We start from the raw sequence: 22,859 nt of genomic DNA, 5'->3' as shown, positions 1-22,859 counted from the left end.
CTTTCATCTCTTCTTATCTCCCCGTCAAGGCTGGAGTACCCCAAGGCTGTGTTCTTGGCCCCATATTGCTCCTAATCTTCAGCAATGATCTCACTGACTCTCTGGAAAATCCTCTTTATCTCTTTGCTGATGAATCCACTCCCTGCCATGAAATCTCTCATCCTTCTTATAAACAGGCAGCAGCCTCTTCCCTCTCAGACACTGACAAAATCACAAATCGGTCAAACACAATTTTGTTTATGTATCCTTATTGTCTTCACTTTGCATTCTCATAACCTGCATCCCTTGTTTGTCCATCTCATGTCTCCCTCCACCCTGCTGTTGGCGTTTCCCTTTTCCCCTGCTGTTCCCTTTGTTATGTTGGATCCTGATTTGTTCTGTGTAATCACTCTTCCACGAGCCGAGATCATGTTTAAAAAAAATAAAAAAAATTTTTTTAAACAATGCCCTGACATTCGCGAACCCTGATATTCGCAGCATTTTTCAAAAATGTATCCCCCACGAATAGCGGGGTCTGACAGAATATAGTTTTTGGCCCCATCTCTCAATTGTGAAGAATCACTTTAAAAAGATTATTTTTCGTATCCAGAACCGGATTCAGAGAGCCTGGTGTTGGCGCAGTGGTTAGGGCAGTGGCTTGGGACCCAAAAGGTCCTGAGTTCAAGCCCCGTTGGGACACTGAATTAATGTATGTATGTATGTATGTATGTATGTATGTATGTATGTATGTATGTATGTATGTATGTATGTATGTATGTATGTATGTATATATATATATATATATATATATATATATATATATATATATATATATATATGTATATACACACACACACACCAAGTCGAAAACACCAGGGGGTTGACTCAGCCGGCCATCCTTCCGAGGTCAGCGAAATAAGTACCAGTGTACTGGGCCGGTGTATGCCCCGGTTAGAATAGGTGTACCATATCTCTGTGTGTCGTAAGAGGCGACCAGGGTTGCGTCAGGAAGGGCATCCGGCATAAAAACCAATGCCAAATCATTATGCGGACAACAAAACGAATTTCCATACCGGATCGGTCGAGGCCCGGGTTACCAACGACCGCCACCGGTACCGGTGGTCAGCAGGGTACCAGTGGAAATTGTGCTACTGCTGGGCGAAGGAGGAGAAGGAGACGGGGAAGGCGAGTCCGGAGGCAGTGAGAGAGGGGGAAGGGTATAAGTGTGCAGGTGAGAGTTGGAACTCTGAATGTTGGGACGATGACTGGCAAAGGGCGAGAGTTGGCTGATATGATGGAAAGAAGAAAGGTGGACATACTGTGTGTACAAGAGACCAAGTGGATGGGGAGTAAGGCTCGGAGCATTGGAGGTGGTTTCAAACTGTTCTACCATGGTGTGGATGGGAGGAGAAATGGTGTCGGGGTAATCCTGAAGGAAGATCATGTCAAGAGGGTATTGGAGGTGAGGAGAGTGTCTGACCGAGTGATGAGTGTGAAGTTGGAAATTGAAGGGGTGATGATGAATGTCATCAGTGCATATGCCCCACATATGGGGTGTGAAATGGAGTATAAAGAAGATTTCTGGAGTGAGTTAGATGAAGTGTTGGAGAGTGTATCCAAGGATGAACGAGTGGTGATTGGAGCAGATTTCAATGGGCATATTGGGGAAGGGAATAAAGAAGATGAGGAGGTGATGGGTAGGTACAGTCTCAACAAGAGAAACGTGGAAGGGCAAATGGTGGTAGAGGTTGCAAAAAGAATGGAAATGGCAGTGGTAAATACATATTTTAAGAAGAAGGAGGAACACAGGGTGACATACAAGAGTGGAGGAAAGTGCACACAGGTGGATTACATCTTAAGCAGGAAATGCAACCTGAAAGAGATTAGTGACTGTCAGGTGGTGGCAGGGGAGAGTGTAGCTCGACAGCATCGATTGGTGGTCTGTAGGATGACTTTAGAGGTGAGGTTGAGGAAGAGAGTGAGGGCTGAACTAAGGACCAGATGGTGGAAGCTGAAGGAGGAAGACTGTTGCGTGAAATTTAGGGAGGAGGTGAGACAGGCGTTGGATGGTGGTAAAGATGGGTGGGATGATTGGGCAACTACAGCAGAAGTGGTGAGGGAGATAGCTAGGAAGGTACTTGGTGTGACATCTGGACAGAGGAAGGAAGATAAGGAGACTTGGTGGTGGAATGAGGAAATACAGGAAAGTATAAGGAAGAAGGTGTTGGCGAAAAAGAACTGGGATAGCCAGAGAGATGAAGAAAGTAGGCAGGAGTACAAGTGGCGGCGAAAGGCAAAAAGAGAGGTGGCAAAGGCCAAGGAAAAGGCATATGACGAGCTGTATGAGAAGTTGGATACAAAAGAAGGGGAAAGGATTTATACCGATTGGCAAGACAGAGGGACCGAGCTGGGAAGGATGTGCTGCAGGTCCGGGTGATAAAGGACGCAAATGGGAATGTGCTGACGAGCGAGGAGAGTGTGTTGAGAAGGTGGATGGAGTACTTTGAGGAGCTGATGAAAGAAGAAAATGAGAGAGAGAGAAGGTTGGAAGAGGTGGAGATCGTGAATCAGGATGTGGGGTGGATCAGTAAGGATGAAGTGAGGACTGCTATGAAGAGGATGAAGAGTGGAAAGGCGGTTGGCCCAGATGGTATACCAGTGGAGGCATGGAAGTGCTTAGGAGAGATGGCAGTGGGGTTGTTAACCAGATTGTTTAATAAAGTCTTGGAAAGTGAGAGGATGCTGGAGGAGTGGAGATGAAGTGTACTGGTTCCGATTTTCAAGAATAAGGGTGATGTGCAGAGCTGTGGAAATTACAGAGGGATAAAGTTGTTAAAGCCACACCATGAAGTTGTGGGAAAGAGTAGTGGAAGCTCGGTTGAGAGGAGAGGTGACGATCTGTGAGCAGCAATATGGGTTTATGCCAGGAAAGAGCACCACTGATGTGATGTTTGCTTTGAGAATGTTGATGGAGAAGTATAGGGAAGGCCAGCAGGAGTTACATTGTGTGTTTGTGGATTTAGAGAAAGCTTATGATAGGGTGCCAAGTTGAGGAGTTGTGGCATTGTATGAGGAAGTCGGGAGTGGTGGAGAAGTATGTGAGGATCGTGCAGGATATGTATGAGGACAGTGTGACAGTTGTGAGGTGTGCGGTCGGAATGACAGACCAGTTTAAGGTAAAAGTGGGATTGCACCAAGGATCGACTCTGAGCCATTTCCTGTTTGCAATGGTGATGGACAGGCTGACGGACGAGATCAGACTGGAGTCTCCATGGACTATGATGTTCGCGGATGACATCATGATCTGTAGGGAGAGTAGGGAGCAGGCTGAGGCGAACCACGAGAGGTGGAGGTACGCACTGGAGAGAAGGGGAATGTTAGTCAGTAGGAGTAAGACGGAGTACATGTGCGTAAATGAGAGGGAGGGTGGTGGTATTGTGCGGTTTCAAGGAGTTGAGGTGGGGAAGGTGGATGGGTTTAAATACTTGGGATCAACTGTCCAAAGTAACGGAGAGTGTGGGAGAGAAGTGAAAAAGAGAGTGCAGGCAGGATGGAGTGGTTGGAGAAGAGTTGCAGGAGTGATTTGTGACAGAAGGGTAGCTGCAAGAGTGAAGGGGAAAGTATATAAGACGGTAATGAGACCAGCTATGTTGTATGGTTTGGAGGCGGTGGCACTAACAAAAAGACAGGAAGCAGAGCTGGAGGTGGCAGAGTTAAAGATACTGCGATTCTCGTTGGGAGTGACGAGGATGGATAGGATAAGAAATGAGTATATTAGAGGGACAGCGCAGGTAAGACGGTTTGGAGACAAAGTTAGAGAGGCGAGATTGAGATGGTTTGGACATGTGCACAGGAGGGAAGCGGAGTATATCAGGAGGATGCTGAGGATGGAGCCGCCAGGCAGGAGGAGAAGAGGAAGGCCAAAGAAGAGGTTCATGGATACGGTGAGGGCGGACATGCGGGTGGTTGGAGTGTCAATGGAAGATGTGGAGGATAGAGCGAAATGGAGACGGTTGATCCGCTGTGGTGACCCCTAACGGGAGCTCGCCAAAAGAAGAAGAAGAAGAGAACCGGATTCGGATCTTCACCAAAATCGAATCAACGCCTTGCCACACACCCAACCTGTCCACCATGTTTCGCCTGAATCTGTTCATAACTTTTTGAGACATCGTGCTGCATATAATTTTTTCCTTCTCTCTAAATGGTAAAGAATCACTTTAAAAATTATCAGATCTTGATTCGGATCTTCACCAAAATCTAATCACGTCGTTCTTGTAACACACTAAACTTGTCCACCAAATTTTGTCCAAATCTGTCCACAACTTTTTGAGATATCCTGCTCACAGACAGACAGGGGTAAAAACATAACCCCCCTCCACCTTAGATGGCAGAGGTAACAAGCAGCTGAGGACATGACAGAAAAAAAAAATTCGGGATGTGTGTTGGCGGGGGTGGGAGGGGGGGAGGTGACCTCGAGAAAACCATCATCAATTACCCCATTGCCAAAGCGTAAAGATCGGGTCTCTTGTCCTTCTCATCGGTGCAGATCTTCTGGACACGTCGTTCCAACGCCTGGCCTAGGTTGAGCACTTTGGGGTAGTGCGGCAAAATCTTGGTCAGGACCACGAGGATGTTGCGGATGTGTGTAAACTCACCTGTCTCCAGACAATTCACAGAAGCCTGTCCATGTTGGGGTGGCGGAGGTGTGGGGTGGAAGGGGAGGGGTGAGCCAGATGGAAAGATAGAGAAGACAAATAATGTTTTGGGTAAGAAAGTTATGCAAGATTGAGGTCTGCAAATCCATCCTCAATCCAAGAAACCACGGCTCGTGCAATAATATTCAGTGACATCATTACCTTGGTTAACTTGTAATGCCACTTGTACACAACATGTCGAAAGTTCTCATAGTCCAGCTGGTCGGCTTTGTTCGTGCCATCGGAGCCAGTGGCTCGGAGGATTGTGACGAATCCTGGGAAGTTGCTGCATTCCTAGAAGGTATTGTAAATGGACACCTTAAGAAAATCTGCAGCAGAGTCGACCCAATCAACCACTTCATGGACCTTCAACCACCTAACAACAACTTGTCAAAAGACCCAATCACTAAAGTGTTGGAGAGGGCAAAAGGCAAATAGGCAGTGCATCACCTTGTCATAAGCCGCCTTGTCCTGATGCCAGGGTGTCACCGTGTCCAGCATGCTGCACAGGAAGCGCCCGTATCGACTCGCCTCATTCTCAGTACAACTGGCAACAGTATAAATAATGTCCGAGAATACCTGCATGAGAATCCCAGACAAGACAAAACAGGACAGAAAAAGCACAAATTAGGATTACATATTCATGATTACTCCATGCACGCAAAGCAGGGTGAAGCAATTGGTTCACTTTTGTCTGTCTGTCTGCAAGCATCAGTTTATGATGGAGGAACAACTTATTAAAATTTAATGTTAAATTTTGAACAAGAGCCTGCAGTTTAACAGTACTTTACCTCTGAATTTGTTAAATATGGATCATCGTTGCATTTTGGTGCTTTTCACTGCAATGGAAGGTGTCATATTGAGCACATACCATGGTTTTTTTTCTTTCTTTTTTTCATGATCATCCTTGTATTCGCAGGGGAAAAGTCATGTGCAATATCCATAAGTCAGGAACCACCGTCAAACCTTCTTATTCTGGTATTAACACTTTCTGGAGCATTAATTCTACTTTTGAGTTTTTAGATAGGATTAGATGTCTCAATATCAAGTCAGTTGAAGTTTTTGATTTTCCAAATATACAGTATTTACAAATTTTTATTTAGTACTCATGAGGGATTCACTCTTTAAAATGATTGACAAGGTTTTTAACTCTTTTAATAAGTTTGGTCGAAAAATAAATAATCAAGTTTTCATTGTTTGGAGAAGCAGAAGTTTCAGGATGCTGTTAATTATATTTTATTTAATACTTTTGTGTCTTTTTGTGGGATAATGTTTCAACAGGTTAAGGGTATTCACATGGGTGGGAATTGCAGCCCCCTACTAGCAGATATTTTTCTTATTTTCTGTGAATTTTCATTTATGCAGAAACTGATGAAGGAAAAAATATTCTCATACATGTCGATATTTAGATGATATTTGTGCGGTTAACGATAATTTTTAGATACTCGTGGAGGATCTCTAAGTCTTACGTTGTTGTTCTTCATCTTCTTCTTGTGGACGTTTTCATTTCACAGCCGACAGTATTCATCGAAACTTCCTGAAACTTGGCATATATATGTAAATATTACCCTGCACAGACAGTAACCATCTCCGATTTTGAAAAGTCCTAGAAAAAAAGTTATGACATCAAAATTTCTCCGCTAATGGAAAATCGCCTAAAAAATTATCTCCGAAACTAGGCAAGCTTTTTAAATTCTGTTTGCGGGAATCGAACAGGGCATTAGCAGAGATGAATTACCGCACATATGATACATCACTATGACGTCATATCAATTTTGAAGTCATTCCTATTTTTTGACATTTTTTTGTTTCACAACCCAGAGTTTTCATCGGATCTTCGTGAAACTTGCCATGTATATGCAGAAAGCCCACGCACAGGCAGTAACCATCTCCGATTTTGGAAATTCTTCCCAGAAAAAAAGTTGACGTCATAATATCACCGCTAATGGAAATCGCCTATACCATTATCTCCGAAACTAGGCAAGCTGTTTGAATTTTGTTTGCGGGAATCAAGCCGGGCATTAGGACAGATAATTTATCGCAAACCTGACACATCACAATGACATCATATTAGTTTTTATGACGTCATCATTAAGACGATGAGGATCTTAGCTCATTTGACCTTGTTTTGATAGGCAGCTTCACAAGATTTATCCAGATAACCTGATTTTAAACAGGAATGGTAATGATTGCACAGTTGTTGCATATCTGGATGTGTTGGTTAGAGTTGGACAGAATGGTTTCAGTACAAGTGTATATCATCTATCTACAATTCCAGCAATCTCTGTGTGTGTGTCTGTGTGTGTGTGTGTGCGTGTGTGACCGCTGTTTCTCGACAACCACTGGTCCGATCTAATTGAAACTTGCCAGGTATATTGCTGGGGACCTGAGGATGTGCCTTTTCAAGGTTTGATATTAATCGGACAAGTGCTTCCCAAGTTATGGCCATTTATTTACCAACCAATGGGAAGACACGTTGTTGCGTGGGCGTGGCCGATGGGGAAGGGAAGCTCAGCCACGTTCCCCATTACGGGTTACAACGTACGGGCTTCCGGAGAGTGATGACTTCGTGTATTCTAATAATTTCTCGATTTCTTATGCGCATTTATAAATAAACACAATGGCCCAAGTTATGATCGTTTTCATATTAGACGGTGTATAAATTTCGGTAACATCAGAGTGCTGGTATGCTCCGAACCAGGAAGTAAATTTTTTCTCTCTCTTCTCTTTTTGTTTTTCCTTGCCACGACATTGCAAAAAGGTAAAATACGTTGGTGCTAATTGAATAATTAGGTATTAAAAATAAATTGCGAATAATGGTAACTGCGAATAATATCGAACTTCCGAGTCACGCACGTACGGGCACACGAGAGTGAAGAAACGGCCTGTGTGGTTTATTTATTTATTATTATTATTATTTTTTTTTTACGGGCATACACTAGTAAAGTTAATGATTTCAGTTTCCTTGTAGTCTTGTACACCTTTCCAGGTAGCAATGTACCAATTAAAATGAGTTACAATGTCTTTTCATCTCAGCAACTAAGATTTGCAAGAATTTGTTCAGTGAAGGATGATTCTGTGGATCGTGCTGAGAAGGATTTTTCCATCATGTTAAACAGAGGATATTTGGCTGATTGTTTGATCAGGTCTTGTGAGAATGTCTTGAGACTCCATTGTTAACATTTATTTATGTTTCGTTGGTTTTCATGTAAACAAGTTGCAATTGCATATGCTATAAAAAATAATTAATTCATTGTTTTAGTGAGGTAAATTATTTCATTAATATTCTTGGTTAAACATATATAATGGTATTTAGATAAAAATGGAATATTATTTATTAAATACATAATAAATAAGGACTAAAAATAATTTATTGGTGGTTGTTAAGATACGCAGTGCAGCATGTTTAAAAACAAACCCCAAAAAAATTGGTTGTTAATGACAGTTTGAATATTTGAATGACAGTTTGAATCTATGGTTAGATGGAGGTGCTGCGTCATGGATATGTCGACAAGGTAAAGTGTTTATCGCTTATTATATTATCATATAAAGCGGTGTATGATTAAAGTTATTCATATGTCATGATACAGTATTTAAATAAAAATAATAATTAAATAAGTTTGAATAAGGACATTGCATTGATTGCTGTGTTGACTAACTGTCTGGACATAACTTTGAAGTTGTGGGTCCATTGATGCTGAGTAATCTGCTGATATGCATTTCACTAAAACAGACATTACACTGAACAACAAAATTTTTTTACTGGAGATGTGTAAAGTGATTTAGACTAATTTGGGTACGCTGATTTCAAAAATCATAACCGTTTTGCTGTATCACGTCAGGATTTTCAGTAACAGAAATATTCCCATTGCCTAGAAGTCAGGATTTGAATGAAATTTACAAAAATTCATTTATTCATTTATTTCATCATGAATGCTTCAAAATTATAGAAATTACAGAAAAACTCCACTAGAATGTAATTAAAAATGCTTTAGGCATTTGGCTTTGCGTTTGTGCTGCTCTGTGTCAGTTTCACGATGCAGGAACCAGCAGAAATCGCCCATCATGTTCGGGTTGTGCCGCCCTTGGTAACGCGTCTCCATGAATGAAATCTCTTGGTGGAATCGCTCGCCGTGCTCGTCCGAGACTGCTCCCAAGTTGTCAGGGAAGAAGTTCAGGTGCTGGTGTAGGAAATGGATTTTCAGGGGACATCCTGGAGCCAAGTTTCCTGAAGGACTCCAGCAGCTGCTGCACTATTTCTTCATAGTTGTCCGCGCGCTCGTTCCCCAAGAAGTTGTCCGTCACAGCTTTGAAGCTCCTCCACGCTGCCAGCTCTTTGGGGTTTAGAGTTGTCGGAAAAGTTTCGTCCTTCATAATCTGTCGGATTTGCGGTCCAACAAAGACACCAGCCTTGATCTTGGCCTCCGCCAAGGTGTTGCCAAACTTTTCCTTGAAAAAAACCCACGCCCATTCAGATCCATTGCCCGTACAAAACTTTTCATCAAGCCGAGCTTTATGTGGAGTGGTGGAAGGAAAACCTTGGCTGGGTCGACAAGGGCGACATGCTTCACGTTGTGTCGACCAGGTACATGCTCTTTTTGCTCTTCCCAATCTTTCTTCGTCCAGTGATTCTTGTCGTCTCTGCTATCCCAGAGACAAAGGAAGCACATGTATTTCGTGTAGCCTGACTGCAGCCCTAACAACAGCGCCACCACTTTCAAGTCTCAGCAGATGTGCCAGTTGAAGTCATTGTACTTGATGGAATCAAGCAGCTGCCGCATAGTCTCATAGGTCTCTGTCATGCCGAACGCGTGAGCCAGTGGGACTGATGGTTTCTCGTTGCCATTGTGGAGCAAAACAGCCTTCAAGCTGTTCTTCCCGAGTCGATGAAGAGGCGCCAGTCTGCAGGATCGTGATCACACCCAAGTTCTTTCAACAGACCGTTGATGTCACTGCAGAATGTCATCGTGTCTTCCATCTCAAAGAACTCAGCCATGTCTCTGTGACGTGCTCTGAACAAGGATATCTTGGTGTTAGGTTCAAGTAGATTCCACTGCTGCAGCCTTGATCCAAGCAGCTCTGCCTTCGCCTTTGACAGCGAGAGATCTCTTACAAGATCATTTAAGTCTCCCTGGTTCAGAAGGTGTGATTCTTGAGTGTCGGGTTCAAAAGGTTCATCATCACCATCCTCTTCACCACTGCTTACAGCTATGTTCTGATCAGCTGGAGGTGTTGGAACGGGGTTCTCGTCATCATGAGGCACAGGTTTACGAAAGCAGAGACGCAGTCAGCGTACTTGATGTGACCTTTATTCTTCTTGTTGAAGCCGGCGATGCTTGTGCAGCAGAAATAACAATCATCATGATGATTCTGCGGCTCACGCCATATCATGGGCACCGCAAATGGCATGCTCGCGCGCTTGCCCACCAACCACTGAGTCAAGGTTGTGTGACAGCTTGTGCAGCAGATGTGTGGTGCCCAGCTCTGTTCTTGGTCCCCCACCTTACACCCGAAGTAGTGAAAGTAGGCGGCCTTCATTTTCACTGCTGTAGATATACTTCGCTGTTGATCTTTTTTGGTATACCGACCACAGACATAACAGAAGTTGTCAGGATGATTGGTACAGGAACGCCTACTCATCTTTATCTGAAAGAAAGAAATATAACACAAGTTAACAACAATTGTACGAAATAGACATGTTAAAGACATATGTAAATTTCATTGAAATCCTGACTTCTAGGCAATGGGAATATTTCTGTTCCTGAAAATCCTGACGTGATACAGCAGAACGGTTATGATTTTTGAAATCAGCGTACCCAAATTAGTCTTAATCACTTTACACATCTCCAGTAAAAAAATTTTTTTTAAATTTGTTGTTCAGTGTTATCAAAACTTTTCGACCTGCACTGCTCAGGATAAAACCACAAGTAGAAGAAGCAGCAGCAAACTCTCACTTATAAAGTTACAATGTAATGTCCTAAACATTGATTGGTTGAGAGAAACAAAGGATGGGATTAGCTGATTGGTGGAACCATGGAGCGTCATGAATATATAATTATAATGAGTCGGTGGAAATGGAACGGAAATGAGCCATCATGAATAATGATTAGGCGGAGATTAATCACCAAGCACTGGTGGAAACGTAATGTTAATTCGCTGAGCTAGTTTTGGGGTGGGGGTGGTTTTCATGATGATTCAATGTTGACTGTGGTACAGTTATCACAGTCAAGCCATCAGTCAAAATAGATATAAAGTTCAGACAAATTCTGTCTACAAAGAATAGGGTTGGTTGACCTGCTGAATGTGGCCTCGACTGCACTAAAGTGAGCTAAACTGCCTCCTCGACTCATGATTTTATACCAGCCGATACGATATTGCTCTGCACAGAGGAATATTCAGTAAATGGTGAGCAATTGCAGAGGTACAGAGAATAGTTGTCGTCCTGTGTACATTCTTACAAGCCCAAGTTGGTTGTCTGTTCGGTTGACTGGCCCCGTCTGATCCCCAAAGGGACGTGCTGGTCAATGCGATCATTTAATCTCAAAGATATGCAGCCCACGTACCTAGCATCACACTGGCACTGATATTCGTAAATAATCTTACTTATATGAGAGGATGACCTCTTTGGTGTAAAGTCTGACCGCTCTGGACGCTGGTGCTCAAGCAGATGGTGGCGAACCCTATCAAGAATTATCTGAGCAAAGAACTTGCCCGGCACTGAGAGCAGCATCACCCCTCAGTAGTTGTTGCAGTCTTGGCGATCACCTTTCCCTTTCCAGAGAGGGACAACAAGGCCCCTCTTCCAATCAGTTGGGATTATGCCTGTGTTCCAGGTAGAGCACAGTACTGGAATTTCGAGAAAATAAATGCACTTCACAACAAACACGATGACTTAGCTGCGTAGGAGAGACCAAGGGAATCGACGCCCTGACTTCATCATCCCGGATGTAAACGAGTGATGCTGTGGCGTTTGCTAGTGAGAAACATGTTTATTTTAAATTACATAATCAAAATTTTTGATTAAAAGATCACGAGGTCACGTTTTGAATTCGTGGTTGAAAACTGAGTTGACTGAAGCTGAGCAAAAGTTCGTAATGTCAAGATTCGAGGTCATAAATGAAATTTTTGGAATGAAAATTTTTCATTCGTAAGGTTGAAAGTTTGTAAGTCGGAGGTTCATAAATCTGGATATTACTGGACTTGGACAAAATATAACGGCATTTTACACCCAATCAAATTTGCCGCTCGCAGACCATGTCCATGTCCTTTTTTGTCAAGACTGCGTGGGGTGAGGTATTTCATGTACTTTAGTTATAAAGGTAATTACAGTTGAACAATACCGAGCCATTTTTAACACGTTGAGAATGCAAATGATCATCAAAACTATTAATTGATATACCTTTCAGAAATGTCCATGTCCTTTCTCAAATAATCACCAAATGCAGTTTATAACTATTAAATTACAAAGGTAATATTTTTGAGGTTTATTCGAGGAAAGCAAGTGCTTTCGTTGAATGAACATGATTTACGATCAAAGAACAAAACAAAAACAGAGCGGGTGTGCAAAAACCCACTAACATAAAGTCTTTCCATTTGTTGGCGATAAATTAAAGCAACGATGAAACATGCGCTACATTATTTAACTTTCCACACAATTGTTCAAATAATATGGTACAAATTAAAACCTTACCTTCTCTGCACTTGCCTGCATGTAGCGTTGCACCTTAAAATTTAAACCGAGGAACAGCATGACATGAGTGGGACCATCAGTCGATAAAACTTTCACTCACTTCCCATGTCAATGCCTTTCCTAAAGTCTGAGGACCATTCGCAGTCAAAGGCAACATTATTGTCGTTTGCCTTTACTCTAATGCTGCTTTAACTCTGTAAAGGTTTGCAATTCTATAAACCACTGTGATGATGCCAATCCTTACAATTTCTAGAATGTTACCCAAATTGAATTTTTCTTTGACATTTTGACGTTTTATCATGCTGCGTTTTATGATGTAAAGTTTCATCGTCCCCCAAAAAACCTGTCCATCAAATTTGCTTGTGCTGGGCCTCGTCACTCTCAAATGCAAACATTATCTTCAGTGGCTACGATTGCTCGTCTCTGCCCTACAGAGCACCAAAGAAAACACATCCCATCAGCTCCACTCCAAACATCGAGTGCGGATAGGACAACACCACACACCCTATCGTAGCAAAGCAGTGTAGAAAAGTTGTTGGTTTTCAGCTGATGCACCAGCTCGACAAACTTAGCACAGTAGGAAGCGTCACTGGCGGTGAAGACACAGCGGGGAAATACGCAGAGCTGCAGGAACTTTGTGATCGTTTCATTCTTGGTCGATCCTATGGTGATATAGCCAGAGAAACCTCGTTAGTCAACATCGATGATTAAAGCTGCCATATTCGTTGCTCACCAAACTTGGTTAATTTGGGACAAGTCAGAACTTACTGCCGAGAAACCACGAATCTTTCTCCTGTTTGAGGCGTGCAAAGACGCGTAGTGTGTGGTCTTGCTGCTTCTTCTCCTCATCACGGAGCTTGTCAATGAGTGCCATACATCGCTCCTTTTCCTTCTTTTTCTTGTTCATGGGCTGCAAAGTACAAGCATAAGACGTCAGAGTGAAATACCTGGAAAGCAAAATCACTTGAATAATTAAATGCAACAATTAGAGGGAGGAGGAAGAGGGAGAGGAAAGTGAGAAAAATATGAAGGCTAGAAAGCAGGAGGGTCGTGGGGAGGTCGGGAGAGGGATAGAGCTCGAGAGATGGAGGGGTGCACGAGGCTTGAGGATAAGTAAGGGATGTAAAGAAGCGGAGGTGAGAGCATCATGAAAACCCCTTACCATGTCCTGGGTATCTTCGATGGCACGAAGCTGTGCCTCGAGCTTGCCGACCTCACGGCTATAGCTGGTTGTCGGCACGGCAAGGTCATACATAGCCAATGACCAGAAGGTTGCATAAAACTGAGGGCTCATGTCTTCCCAAACGCGTGACGGGTGCAGGCACTGGACGGCTTCTTGCACGGGTGCCATGATTGTCGCACTTGCCTGCATGTAGCGTTGAGCCTTCGTGGGCTTCGTGCTCTTGTCGCTCTTCTTTGTCTCATCGTACTTGGACTGGAGTCAACAGGGGGATGAGGCAATAATCAGTATGATAACAGAACTACTTGCATGACGCAAAGATCAACCAATCGAACACAGCCTTCCAATACAACATAAAACAAAGTAAGTATTGTCTTACAAGCTTTTCAAGCCAAGCTTAATAATGTGAATGAAATGCATTTAAAGCCTGGATATATGGAACAATAAGTTTAATTTGCAACTAGAGTAATTCGACTGCACGCAGTCGACGGGTATGCCTCCACTCTCCCGCACAAACACTTGAGTATTGACATATTTAACCCTTGACCTTTATCATATCTGGCCCAAAATCTAATCAGTTAATTGCCCTGTCTAACGTTACCTTTGTACAAAGTTTAATGAAATTCTGTCTTTTATTTCTTGAGTTAGGGCGTAAACAGTGAAATTTCAGAGTTCGACCTTGACCTTTATCACATCTGGCCCAAAATCTAATCACTTAATTGCCCTGTCTTACTTTCCCTTTTTACCAAGTTTGATGAAATTCTACAATTTGCTTCTCGAATTATCGTGTAAACGAAAATCCGGATGGACGGACGGACAACCCGGAAACCTTGGTGTGGAGGCATAATAAAAAAAATTAACTCTCTTTTGACTGAATATTCTGCAGGGGGATTAAAGCACAATTAACCATAGGTAGTATACAAAACAAACAAGCAATATTTTATAACAATGAACGAAAAGTTTTAGCATTTCCAAAAACAAATAAATAGAGATTACACCAAGGACCTTCAGACTTTCGTAGGAAGAGTTTTCCTTTCGAAGTATTGAGTCCCAGATCTTGCACATATTAAAAAAAAAAACTTATTGAAGAAAAACAACGAACACAGATGGACAAGGCCAAAGTCCCATCTACACTGGAGTGCGACTTAAAATGCACGAGTCCATAAGTGCGATGTGCTCAACAAGTACTGTCAAGCATGTGGGGTTAAGGTCACCTTATCTACTGTGTAATAAGTGCACGTCACTGGACTGCCTCTCCTACAGTAACATCATCTTGTCACGCAGTTCGCAATATGTGCTGGGATGTACCACAGTCCTTAGCACTCCACTTTGACTACCCATGTTAGAGAGTGTGGGTGTAATGGCACAAAGGCAACACAGCTCCGAGATGTGGCTCCTTGGTCCTCCAACCAACCTTGAATGTGCTCTTGCTCTTGTGCTGAAACAGAAACAGGAGGTCGTGGCAGGGGATGTGGCCGTGCAGTTCCACCCTACATATCAGGCTGGAGTGAAGCATATTGGCTACGGTAACTATGATAAACTACGTAAGCTACGACTCGGATTTAGGATGGCACAGCAGACTTACCAGGATCTGATGGGCGTACATGGGACGGCACAAAAAGAAGGCGGCATCTGGCGGGGTGTGTAACTGTGTGCACAACACGTCGATAGACGGCATGCGGCGGGTGTAATCCTCGGTGCTCATGTTCGTGGCTAGGAAGCCACCAAATTGCACAAGCGTGTCATGGCACTGCAATGGGAAGGAAACGTTGAAATGCCAAGGGAGTGCAAAATTTATGACTTTTCCTATTAACAAGCCAAGGAGTGATTTTTCTCTCTTCTATATATGAACACACTTCTGCTTCCAGGCGAACGATCGTACCTGATCATACAGCTTGCCAACGAGTTTGAGGTGCTTTTCCCCTCCCTCGAGAAAGATCACACCATTCCTTTGCTGCGACATTAGTATGCAAAGAGGCAAAGCCAGGTCGTGGTCTAAAAGTGTGTCCTTGAGGCGTTGGGAGGACTTCTTGGTGTTACGAATCTGACCAAAATAACCTCCCTGAATAAGAAAGAAGAAGAAAAAAAGCATATCATCAAGAATTCTAAAAATTTCACCATTGCACACAGCCAACGAAGCACAGAAAAAGGTCATCATCAAATTCCTGTCATCACCTGTGCTCAGTCCACTTCTAGCACTCACATTTTTTGTTGTGTACAAAATCCTGATACTAAGCAGTGCTCTTTAACCCAGGTGGAATGTAGTGGTTGGGGTGTTGGGGAAAGACAAATAGAAGGAAGACAATTTATCTTCAAACCTCCAAAATATTTTGTAACAAAATAATAATTAAAAAACGATTCTGAGATTTATGGGCAGAGGGGGCAGGAAGTTGGTTGGTGGTTTAATTAACATGGAAGACATTGACAATTAACAACATTGACATTGACGGCGACCCGTCCAGGATTGTGCCCAATAGCCCAGGAGAATGCTTCAGCAGCACCAACGCTCTATACAGAGTATGGTCCCGATGGATCGATGGATGGATATATTATCCCTGCCATGACCACCCTCTCAAAAAGACCATTCAATACATACATTAACAACTCTGTGTGAATGTAGTTTTACTCAGTTTTCCTCTCTTTTTCACTAAGTTCGCCCCACTTCCCCCACCTTTCCAGTTCTATTGTTGTCCAAACTATCCACACGATAAAAGAGCCGTGTGTGTGTGTGTGTGTGTGTGTGTGTGTGTGTGTGTGTGTGTGTGTGTGTGTGTGTGTGTGTGTGTGTGTGTGTGTGTGTGTTACCATTTTTCTCAGAGATGGCCGAACAGATCTTCAGACGTTCATCACTGAGTGCCGGGGAGCATTTAAAGCAAAACTAGAAAGGCACTCTTCAACGATGCCAGATATGCCTCCACTTACGTTGTTACATCATCATACATACTTGTACCAACTTTGATTTAAATGCCTGAATTCAGATTCAAAGTATTAAATAATTCTGGCTGCCAGACCATGCATCCGATCAGGTTGAAATTCAAAACAGATATTCCCCATGACCACTCGATCATAATTGCGACATTTCATGTCGATTGATGAACCGGTTCAAGAGAAATAATGTTTTTTAAACATTTTTGTTCAATCCAATATGGCGCCAGACGATGTGACCTATTAATTATTTGTTAACAGCCTGTTATCCCCATCGTTTGGGGAACATGTACGTGAAGTTTCCCCTCGATCTATCCAGCCGTTCTGAAGAAGATGGTTTTTAAAGGTTTTCGGGTAAATCCAATATGGCTGCCAAACCATGTGACCTTTGTCATCATATGTGGAGAACTTTTTGTTCCTCAGATAGGCAATGATTCCTGTAAAGTTTCTCCTCAATCTGTATAGCCATTTTGGAGAAAAATATTTGTGAAGGTTTTTATGTGAAAAAATAATGGCTGCCGAAGCACATGAACGATGACGTCACCAATTTTTTTCCTCACAATTTAGCCAGAGATGACCCTCAAAACTTTTCATACTGATCGGATAAAACATTTCACGTATGCAATTATATCATCACAATGAAGCCACCTATGACACAATCACTAAAAATATTAAATAAATAATAATAATTAAAAAAGAAACAAGCCGGTAGGCGACGAGGGATTCGCTCGGATCGAAGCGCTGGATACCATGCTTTTCATTCTGACCGATCCACCGAGGAAGATTCATTGCCAAGACGTATTGGTTCACATACAATTGTTCCTCTGCCTGGCAAGATTTTTCCTATTGCGTATTTTGCCAACTGGCACTCCTCATAAAAAATGACGGTAAATAGACACCCTATTTTTGAAGGACGACCAATTGAAAAATAATCGGTTTGCTGGTTTGTGCTGTGGAGCCTCGCGTTGCAGACACACACACACACACACACACACACACACACACACACACACACACACACACACACACACACACACACACACACACACACACACACACACACACACACGGAAAACCCGATAAACTTCTCTCAATGCTCTTGTTTGACCACACCTCCTGAGCCACACAATATTTTTCATAAGCCACGCCCACTTTCCTACACCACTCCCACTTTAAATAATAAATAATTGGAGGTGGTGTGTGGGTTGTGGAATCGTTTTTGGAAAATAAATAAATAATTGGAGGTGATGTGTGGGTCGTGGAATCATTTTCCGTAAATGAATAAATAACACTGAACAACAAATTTCAAATTTTTTTTTTTTACTGGAGATGTGTAAAGTGATTAAGACTAATTTGGGTACGCTGATTTCAAAAATCATAACCGTTTTGCTGTATCACGTCAGGATTTTCAGGAACAGAAATATTCCCATTGCCTAGAAGTCAGGATTTCAATGAAATTTACATATGTCTTTAACATGTCTATTTCATACAATTGTTGTTAACTTGTGTTATATTTCTTTCTTTCAGATAAAGATGAGTAGGTGTTCCTGTACCAATCATCCTGACAACTTCTGTTATGTCTGTGGTCGGTATACCAAAAAAGATCAACAGCGAAGTATATCTACAGCAGTGAAAATGAAGGCCGCCTACTTTCACTACTTCGGGTGTAAGGTGGGGGACCAAGAACAGAGCTGGGCACCACACATCTGCTGCACAAGCTGTCACACAACCTTGACTCAGTGGTTGGTGGGCAAGCACGCGAGCATGCCATTTGCGGTGCCCATGATATGGCGTGAGCCGCAGAATCATCATGATGATTGTTATTTCTGCTGCACAAGCATCGCCGGCTTCAACAAGAAGAATAAAGGTCACATCAAGTACGCTGACTGCGTCTCTGCTCGTAAACCTGTGCCTCATGATGACGAGAACCCCGTTCCAACACCTCCAGCTGATCAGAACATAGCTGTAAGCAGTGGTGAAGAGGATGGTGATGATGAACCTTTTGAACCCGACACTCAAGAATCACACCTTCTGAACCAGGGAGACTTAAATGATCCTGTAAGAGATCTCTCGCTGTCAAAGACGAAGGCAGAGCTGCTTGGATCAAGGCTCCAGCAGTGGAATCTACTTGAACCTAACACCAAGATATCCTTGTTCAGAGCACGTCACAGAGACATGGCTGAGTTCTTTGAGATGGAAGACACGATGACATTCTGCAGTGACATCAACGGTCTGTTGAAAGAACTTGGGTGTGATCACGATCCTGCAGACTGGCGCCTCTTCATCGACTCGGGGAAGAACAGCTTGAAGGCTGTTTTGCTCCACAATGGCAACGAGAAACCATCAGTCCCACTGGCTCACGCGTTCGGCATGACAGAGACCTATGAGATTATGCGGCAGCTGCTTGATTCCATCAAGTACAATGACTTCAACTGGCACATCTGCGGAGACTTGAAAGTCGTGGCGCTGTTGTTATTGCTGCAGTCAGGCTACACGAAATACATGTGCTTCCTTTGTCTCTGGGATAGCAGAGACGACAAGAATCACTGGACGAAGAAAGATTGGGAAGAGCGAAAAGAGCATGTACCTGGTCGACACAACGTGAAGCATGTCGCCCTTGTCGACCCAGCCAAGGTTTTCCTTCCACCACTCCACATAAAGCTCGGCTTGATGAAAAGTTTTGTACGGGCAATGGATCTGAATGGGCGTGGGTTTTTATACCTCAAGGAAAAGTTTGGCAACACCTTGTCGGAGGCCAAGATCAAGGCTGGTGTCTTTGTTGGACCGCAAATCCGACAGATTATGAAGGACGAAACTTTTCCGACAACTCTAAACCCCAAAGAGCTGGCAGCGTGGAGGAGCTTCAAAGCTGTGACGGACAACTTCTTGGGGAACGAGCGCGCGGACAACTATGAAGAAATAGTGCAGCAGCTGCTGGAGTCCTTCAGGAAACTTGGCTCCAGGATGTCCCTGAAAATCCATTTCCTACACCAGCACCTGAACTTCTTCCCTGACAACTTGGGAGCAGTCTCGGACGAGCACGGCGAGCGATTCCAACAAGAGATTTCACTCATGGAGACGCGTTACCAAGGGCGGCACAACCCGAACATGATGGGCGATTTCTGCTGGTTCCTGCATCGTGAAACTGACACAGAGCAGCACAAACGCAAAGCCAAATGCCTAAAGCATTTTTAATTACATTCTAGTGGAGTTTTTCTGTAATTTCTATAATTTTTTAAGCATTCATGATGAAATAAATGAATAAATGAATTTTTGTAAATTTCATTGAAATCCTGACTTCTAGGCAATGGGAATATTTCTGTTACTGAAAATCCTGACGTGATACAGCAAAACGGTTATGATTTTTGAAATCAGCGTACCCAAATTAGTCTAAATCACTTTACACATCTCCAGTAAAAAATTTTTGTTGTTCAGTGTAATTGAAGGTGGTGTGTGGATCGTGGAATCGTTTACGGAAAATAAATAAATAATTGGAGGCAGAGTGTGGGTCGTGGAATCGTTTTTGGCAAATAAATAAATAATTGGAGGTGGTGTGTGGGTGGGGAATCGTTTTTGGTAAATAAATAAATAAATAAATAATTGGAGGTGGTGTGTGGGTGCGGAATTGTTTTCGGTAAATAAATAAATAATTGAAGGTGGCGTGTGGGTCGTGGAATCGTTTTCGGTAAATAAATAAACATATTTTATTATCAGAAATCCACAAAGACAGAAATGCCGGTGATTCCATTTATTTTGAATCCTTTTCACTTTGGTCAATAACGTTTGGATCGAGGAGCGATCGAAGGTGGAACGGTGTAGTTCCTTACAAACACTGTATACACACCTTAAATGACGGTAAATAGACACCCGATTTTTGAAGGACTACCATTTGAAAAATAAAACCTCAATCAAAAATCGGCTTGAGTAAAATTTTCTAAATATCTCGAAGTGTTTTATTCCGAAGTCTCGTTTCTCTACATTCAAAACTGAAGGACAAGTATTGAAAATACTGTACGCGGTTTTTCGGCCGCTGCACAGCAACAGGTGGTTGCTCGGCAACGAAATTCAAACGCGCACCTTCCCAGACCATATGGCACCTGTTGGCAAAGTTTCATCGAAATCGGTTCGCTGGTTCGTGCTGTGGAGCCTCGAGTTGCAGACACACACACACACACACACACACACGGAAAACCCGACAATAAGGGATATCTTGCATATATAGCTAATCCAATATATATATATATATACATATATATATATATATACATATATATATACATATATATATACACATATATATATATATATATATATATATATATATATATATATATATATATATATATATATATATATATATATATATATATATATATATATATATATATATATATATATACACACACACACACATGGCTGTGGAAATTCGCAAACCACCAATCAGGGCCCGTAGGTGAAATAACTAAGTACATGTGTCGTTAGCCCCAAACCCGTTGTTTAGAGGGAATAAATGTGATTCATTCGGGCTGCGACGCTTTGAGATAGCCGTTTTTCTGTTCTATCTTTATTTTGAACCAACCACGTCTCAACCGCCATAACCATCAAACCACCACCGATAAACCCTCCACCACCCTCACCTCTCTCCTTCTATGGTCATTCCCGCACCACCTGTGAACACTGAGCGTCGGGCTGTCTTGGCTCATTCAAGATACGCACCGAGCCGCGAGTGCAAATAGCGGCCTTTCCGAGGGAGAATTCGGATCAAGAACGCTACACGCCCACTTCTGATCCGTCCAATGAGCAAGCGCGGAGCGGCTTAGCCCCGCCTCCAGGCAAGTCTGTGTGAAATCCATTTATGCAAATTCTAGGATCAGGGGAGGTTCACGCCCACTTTTCCTCCGTCCAATTGGCGAGCGTGGCTCCGCCCCCGAGGTCATCCTGATCCGGAAATTTGCATATTGTTTTCTCCTGCCGGCCTATAAAACGGTGAGCGCAAGGCGAATCGTGGCAGAGTCAGTTTTTGGTTCGAGGGCAGAGTGTGGCAGCAGCAGAGTGTGGCAAAGAGTGGAGTCAGGTGGCGAAGGCATCGAGTTGGGTTCTGCAGTCGGCTGAGGAGAGTTGTGGGAAGAGGCCAAGGAGCTCGGGTCCGAGGCGAGAAGGACAGCAGTCGGCGACGAGGTCGCGGTGGGAGATCGCTCATCGCGGGACCCAAGCCAGCCAGCCATTTTCCCTCCCCCAGGGCATCAACAATTCCCCCTTTTCCCCCGCACTGAGATAGTGCAACAAAGGGGGCCCCGTTCCCACCCCACTCCAAACGTCGTGCCAACGAAACCCACCAAGGAGCACAGAGTTGGGGCACAGCCACGCGGCCACATCTGCGGCTCGTCCGCCAACGCGTCATGAGGACGCGGGTAGGACCCACCCGGTCTCGTGGCCCTGGTCGCTCCTTTAGGTCACGCGCACATATTGGCCTACAGGCCCGTCTGTCCCCTTGTCTATAAGGGTGGCTTCTTTCCTTTGCTTTTGAGTAAATGTGTGTTGGCACCGTCTGTAAAGTAGAACTGTATAAGTGTTGCCGTGTGTACGCGTATTTGGTAGTAACTCTGCGTCATTGTTTCTTTTGTTTAACTGCTATATGTGCATTTTAACTGTTTGGGTGTATATGTGTGCTCTCTGTGTGTCGCGTAATAAATGTGCATTGTGTGAACTGTTTTCCCGTTTCGCATCGTCTTTTCTTTATTGACCCTCCATCTTGCTTCACGTAAAGAGTTCGTAGTGGGCTTAATACGCCCGATAATTAATCGGAATCGTCGAGGCCGACGATAACACCGCTCGGTTATCACTGTAGCACGGAACGGACCGCCTAAGCGGTTCGTGTCCGGAGTCAGCCTGTGGCGTGGTGCGATCGCCCGGTCGACCATTTGCGCAGGTACTTAGGTAGATCGAATTTGGCGAGCGACCCTATCCTGCGCGGGTGGGCAATTGGCACGATCGTTGTGAGGTTAAACCCCCACCCGTGACTAGCTCCCGGCGTTGGTCCGAGAGGGTCACGACTGAATTGTCCGTCCGGTGGGCGAGGCAGCCACCATTCGAGTCGAGCGGCCGATCGCACGCCGGCGGGCGCGAATTCGCAACAATATAAATATAAAGACTTGTTTCCCATGGGGAGTACTTCCCATATACCAAGTTTCAATTTTTTCCATGAGCAGTTTTGGAGATACAGAGGTCCAAAGTTTTTCCTTTTTTCCAACATGGCTGCCACATCATGTCACTGTGTTGTTGTTGTTGTGCCGTTTTTACAGCCATTTTTCCCTGCTGAGCAGGGGTTAGCTTCTCTTGAAGCAATGTTTTATGGCCGGATGCCCTTCCTGACGCCAACCCTGGTCGCCTC

General features: G+C 43.5%; 1 protein-coding gene across 5 annotated transcripts in view; it reads right to left on the bottom strand.

Moving 5' to 3' along the window:
* THOC2 (THO complex subunit 2) overlaps positions 1-22,859 on the bottom strand; it is a 65,502-nt gene that overhangs the window by 14,648 nt on the left and 27,995 nt on the right. For 4 of the 5 annotated variants that reach the window (XM_085852771.1, XM_085852774.1, XM_085852773.1 and 1 more), the window contains exons 21-29: positions 15,426-15,605; positions 15,129-15,293; positions 14,958-14,981; positions 13,526-13,798; positions 13,132-13,273; positions 12,868-13,025; positions 5,124-5,252; positions 4,836-4,967; positions 4,475-4,659 (exon numbers count right to left, since the gene is read on the bottom strand). In XM_085852771.1, coding sequence (XP_085708897.1) covers positions 4,475-4,659; positions 4,836-4,967; positions 5,124-5,252; positions 12,868-13,025; positions 13,132-13,273; positions 13,526-13,798; positions 14,958-14,981; positions 15,129-15,293; positions 15,426-15,605 — 1,388 coding nt within the window. The remainder of the gene's footprint in view (positions 1-4,474; positions 4,660-4,835; positions 4,968-5,123; positions 5,253-12,867; positions 13,026-13,131; positions 13,274-13,525; positions 13,799-14,957; positions 14,982-15,128; positions 15,294-15,425; positions 15,606-22,859) is intronic. The other variant, XM_085852772.1, reaches the window with a different exon arrangement.

Source organism: Eptatretus burgeri, chromosome 13, assembly GCF_056783735.1.
Source record: "Eptatretus burgeri isolate ZD-2024b chromosome 13, Ebu_testis_v1, whole genome shotgun sequence".
NCBI classification, from domain to species: Eukaryota; Metazoa; Chordata; class Myxini; order Myxiniformes; family Myxinidae; genus Eptatretus; species Eptatretus burgeri.
The sequence above is the reverse complement of the archived record's forward strand: the minus strand, read 5'-3'. Positions and strand labels throughout refer to the sequence as shown.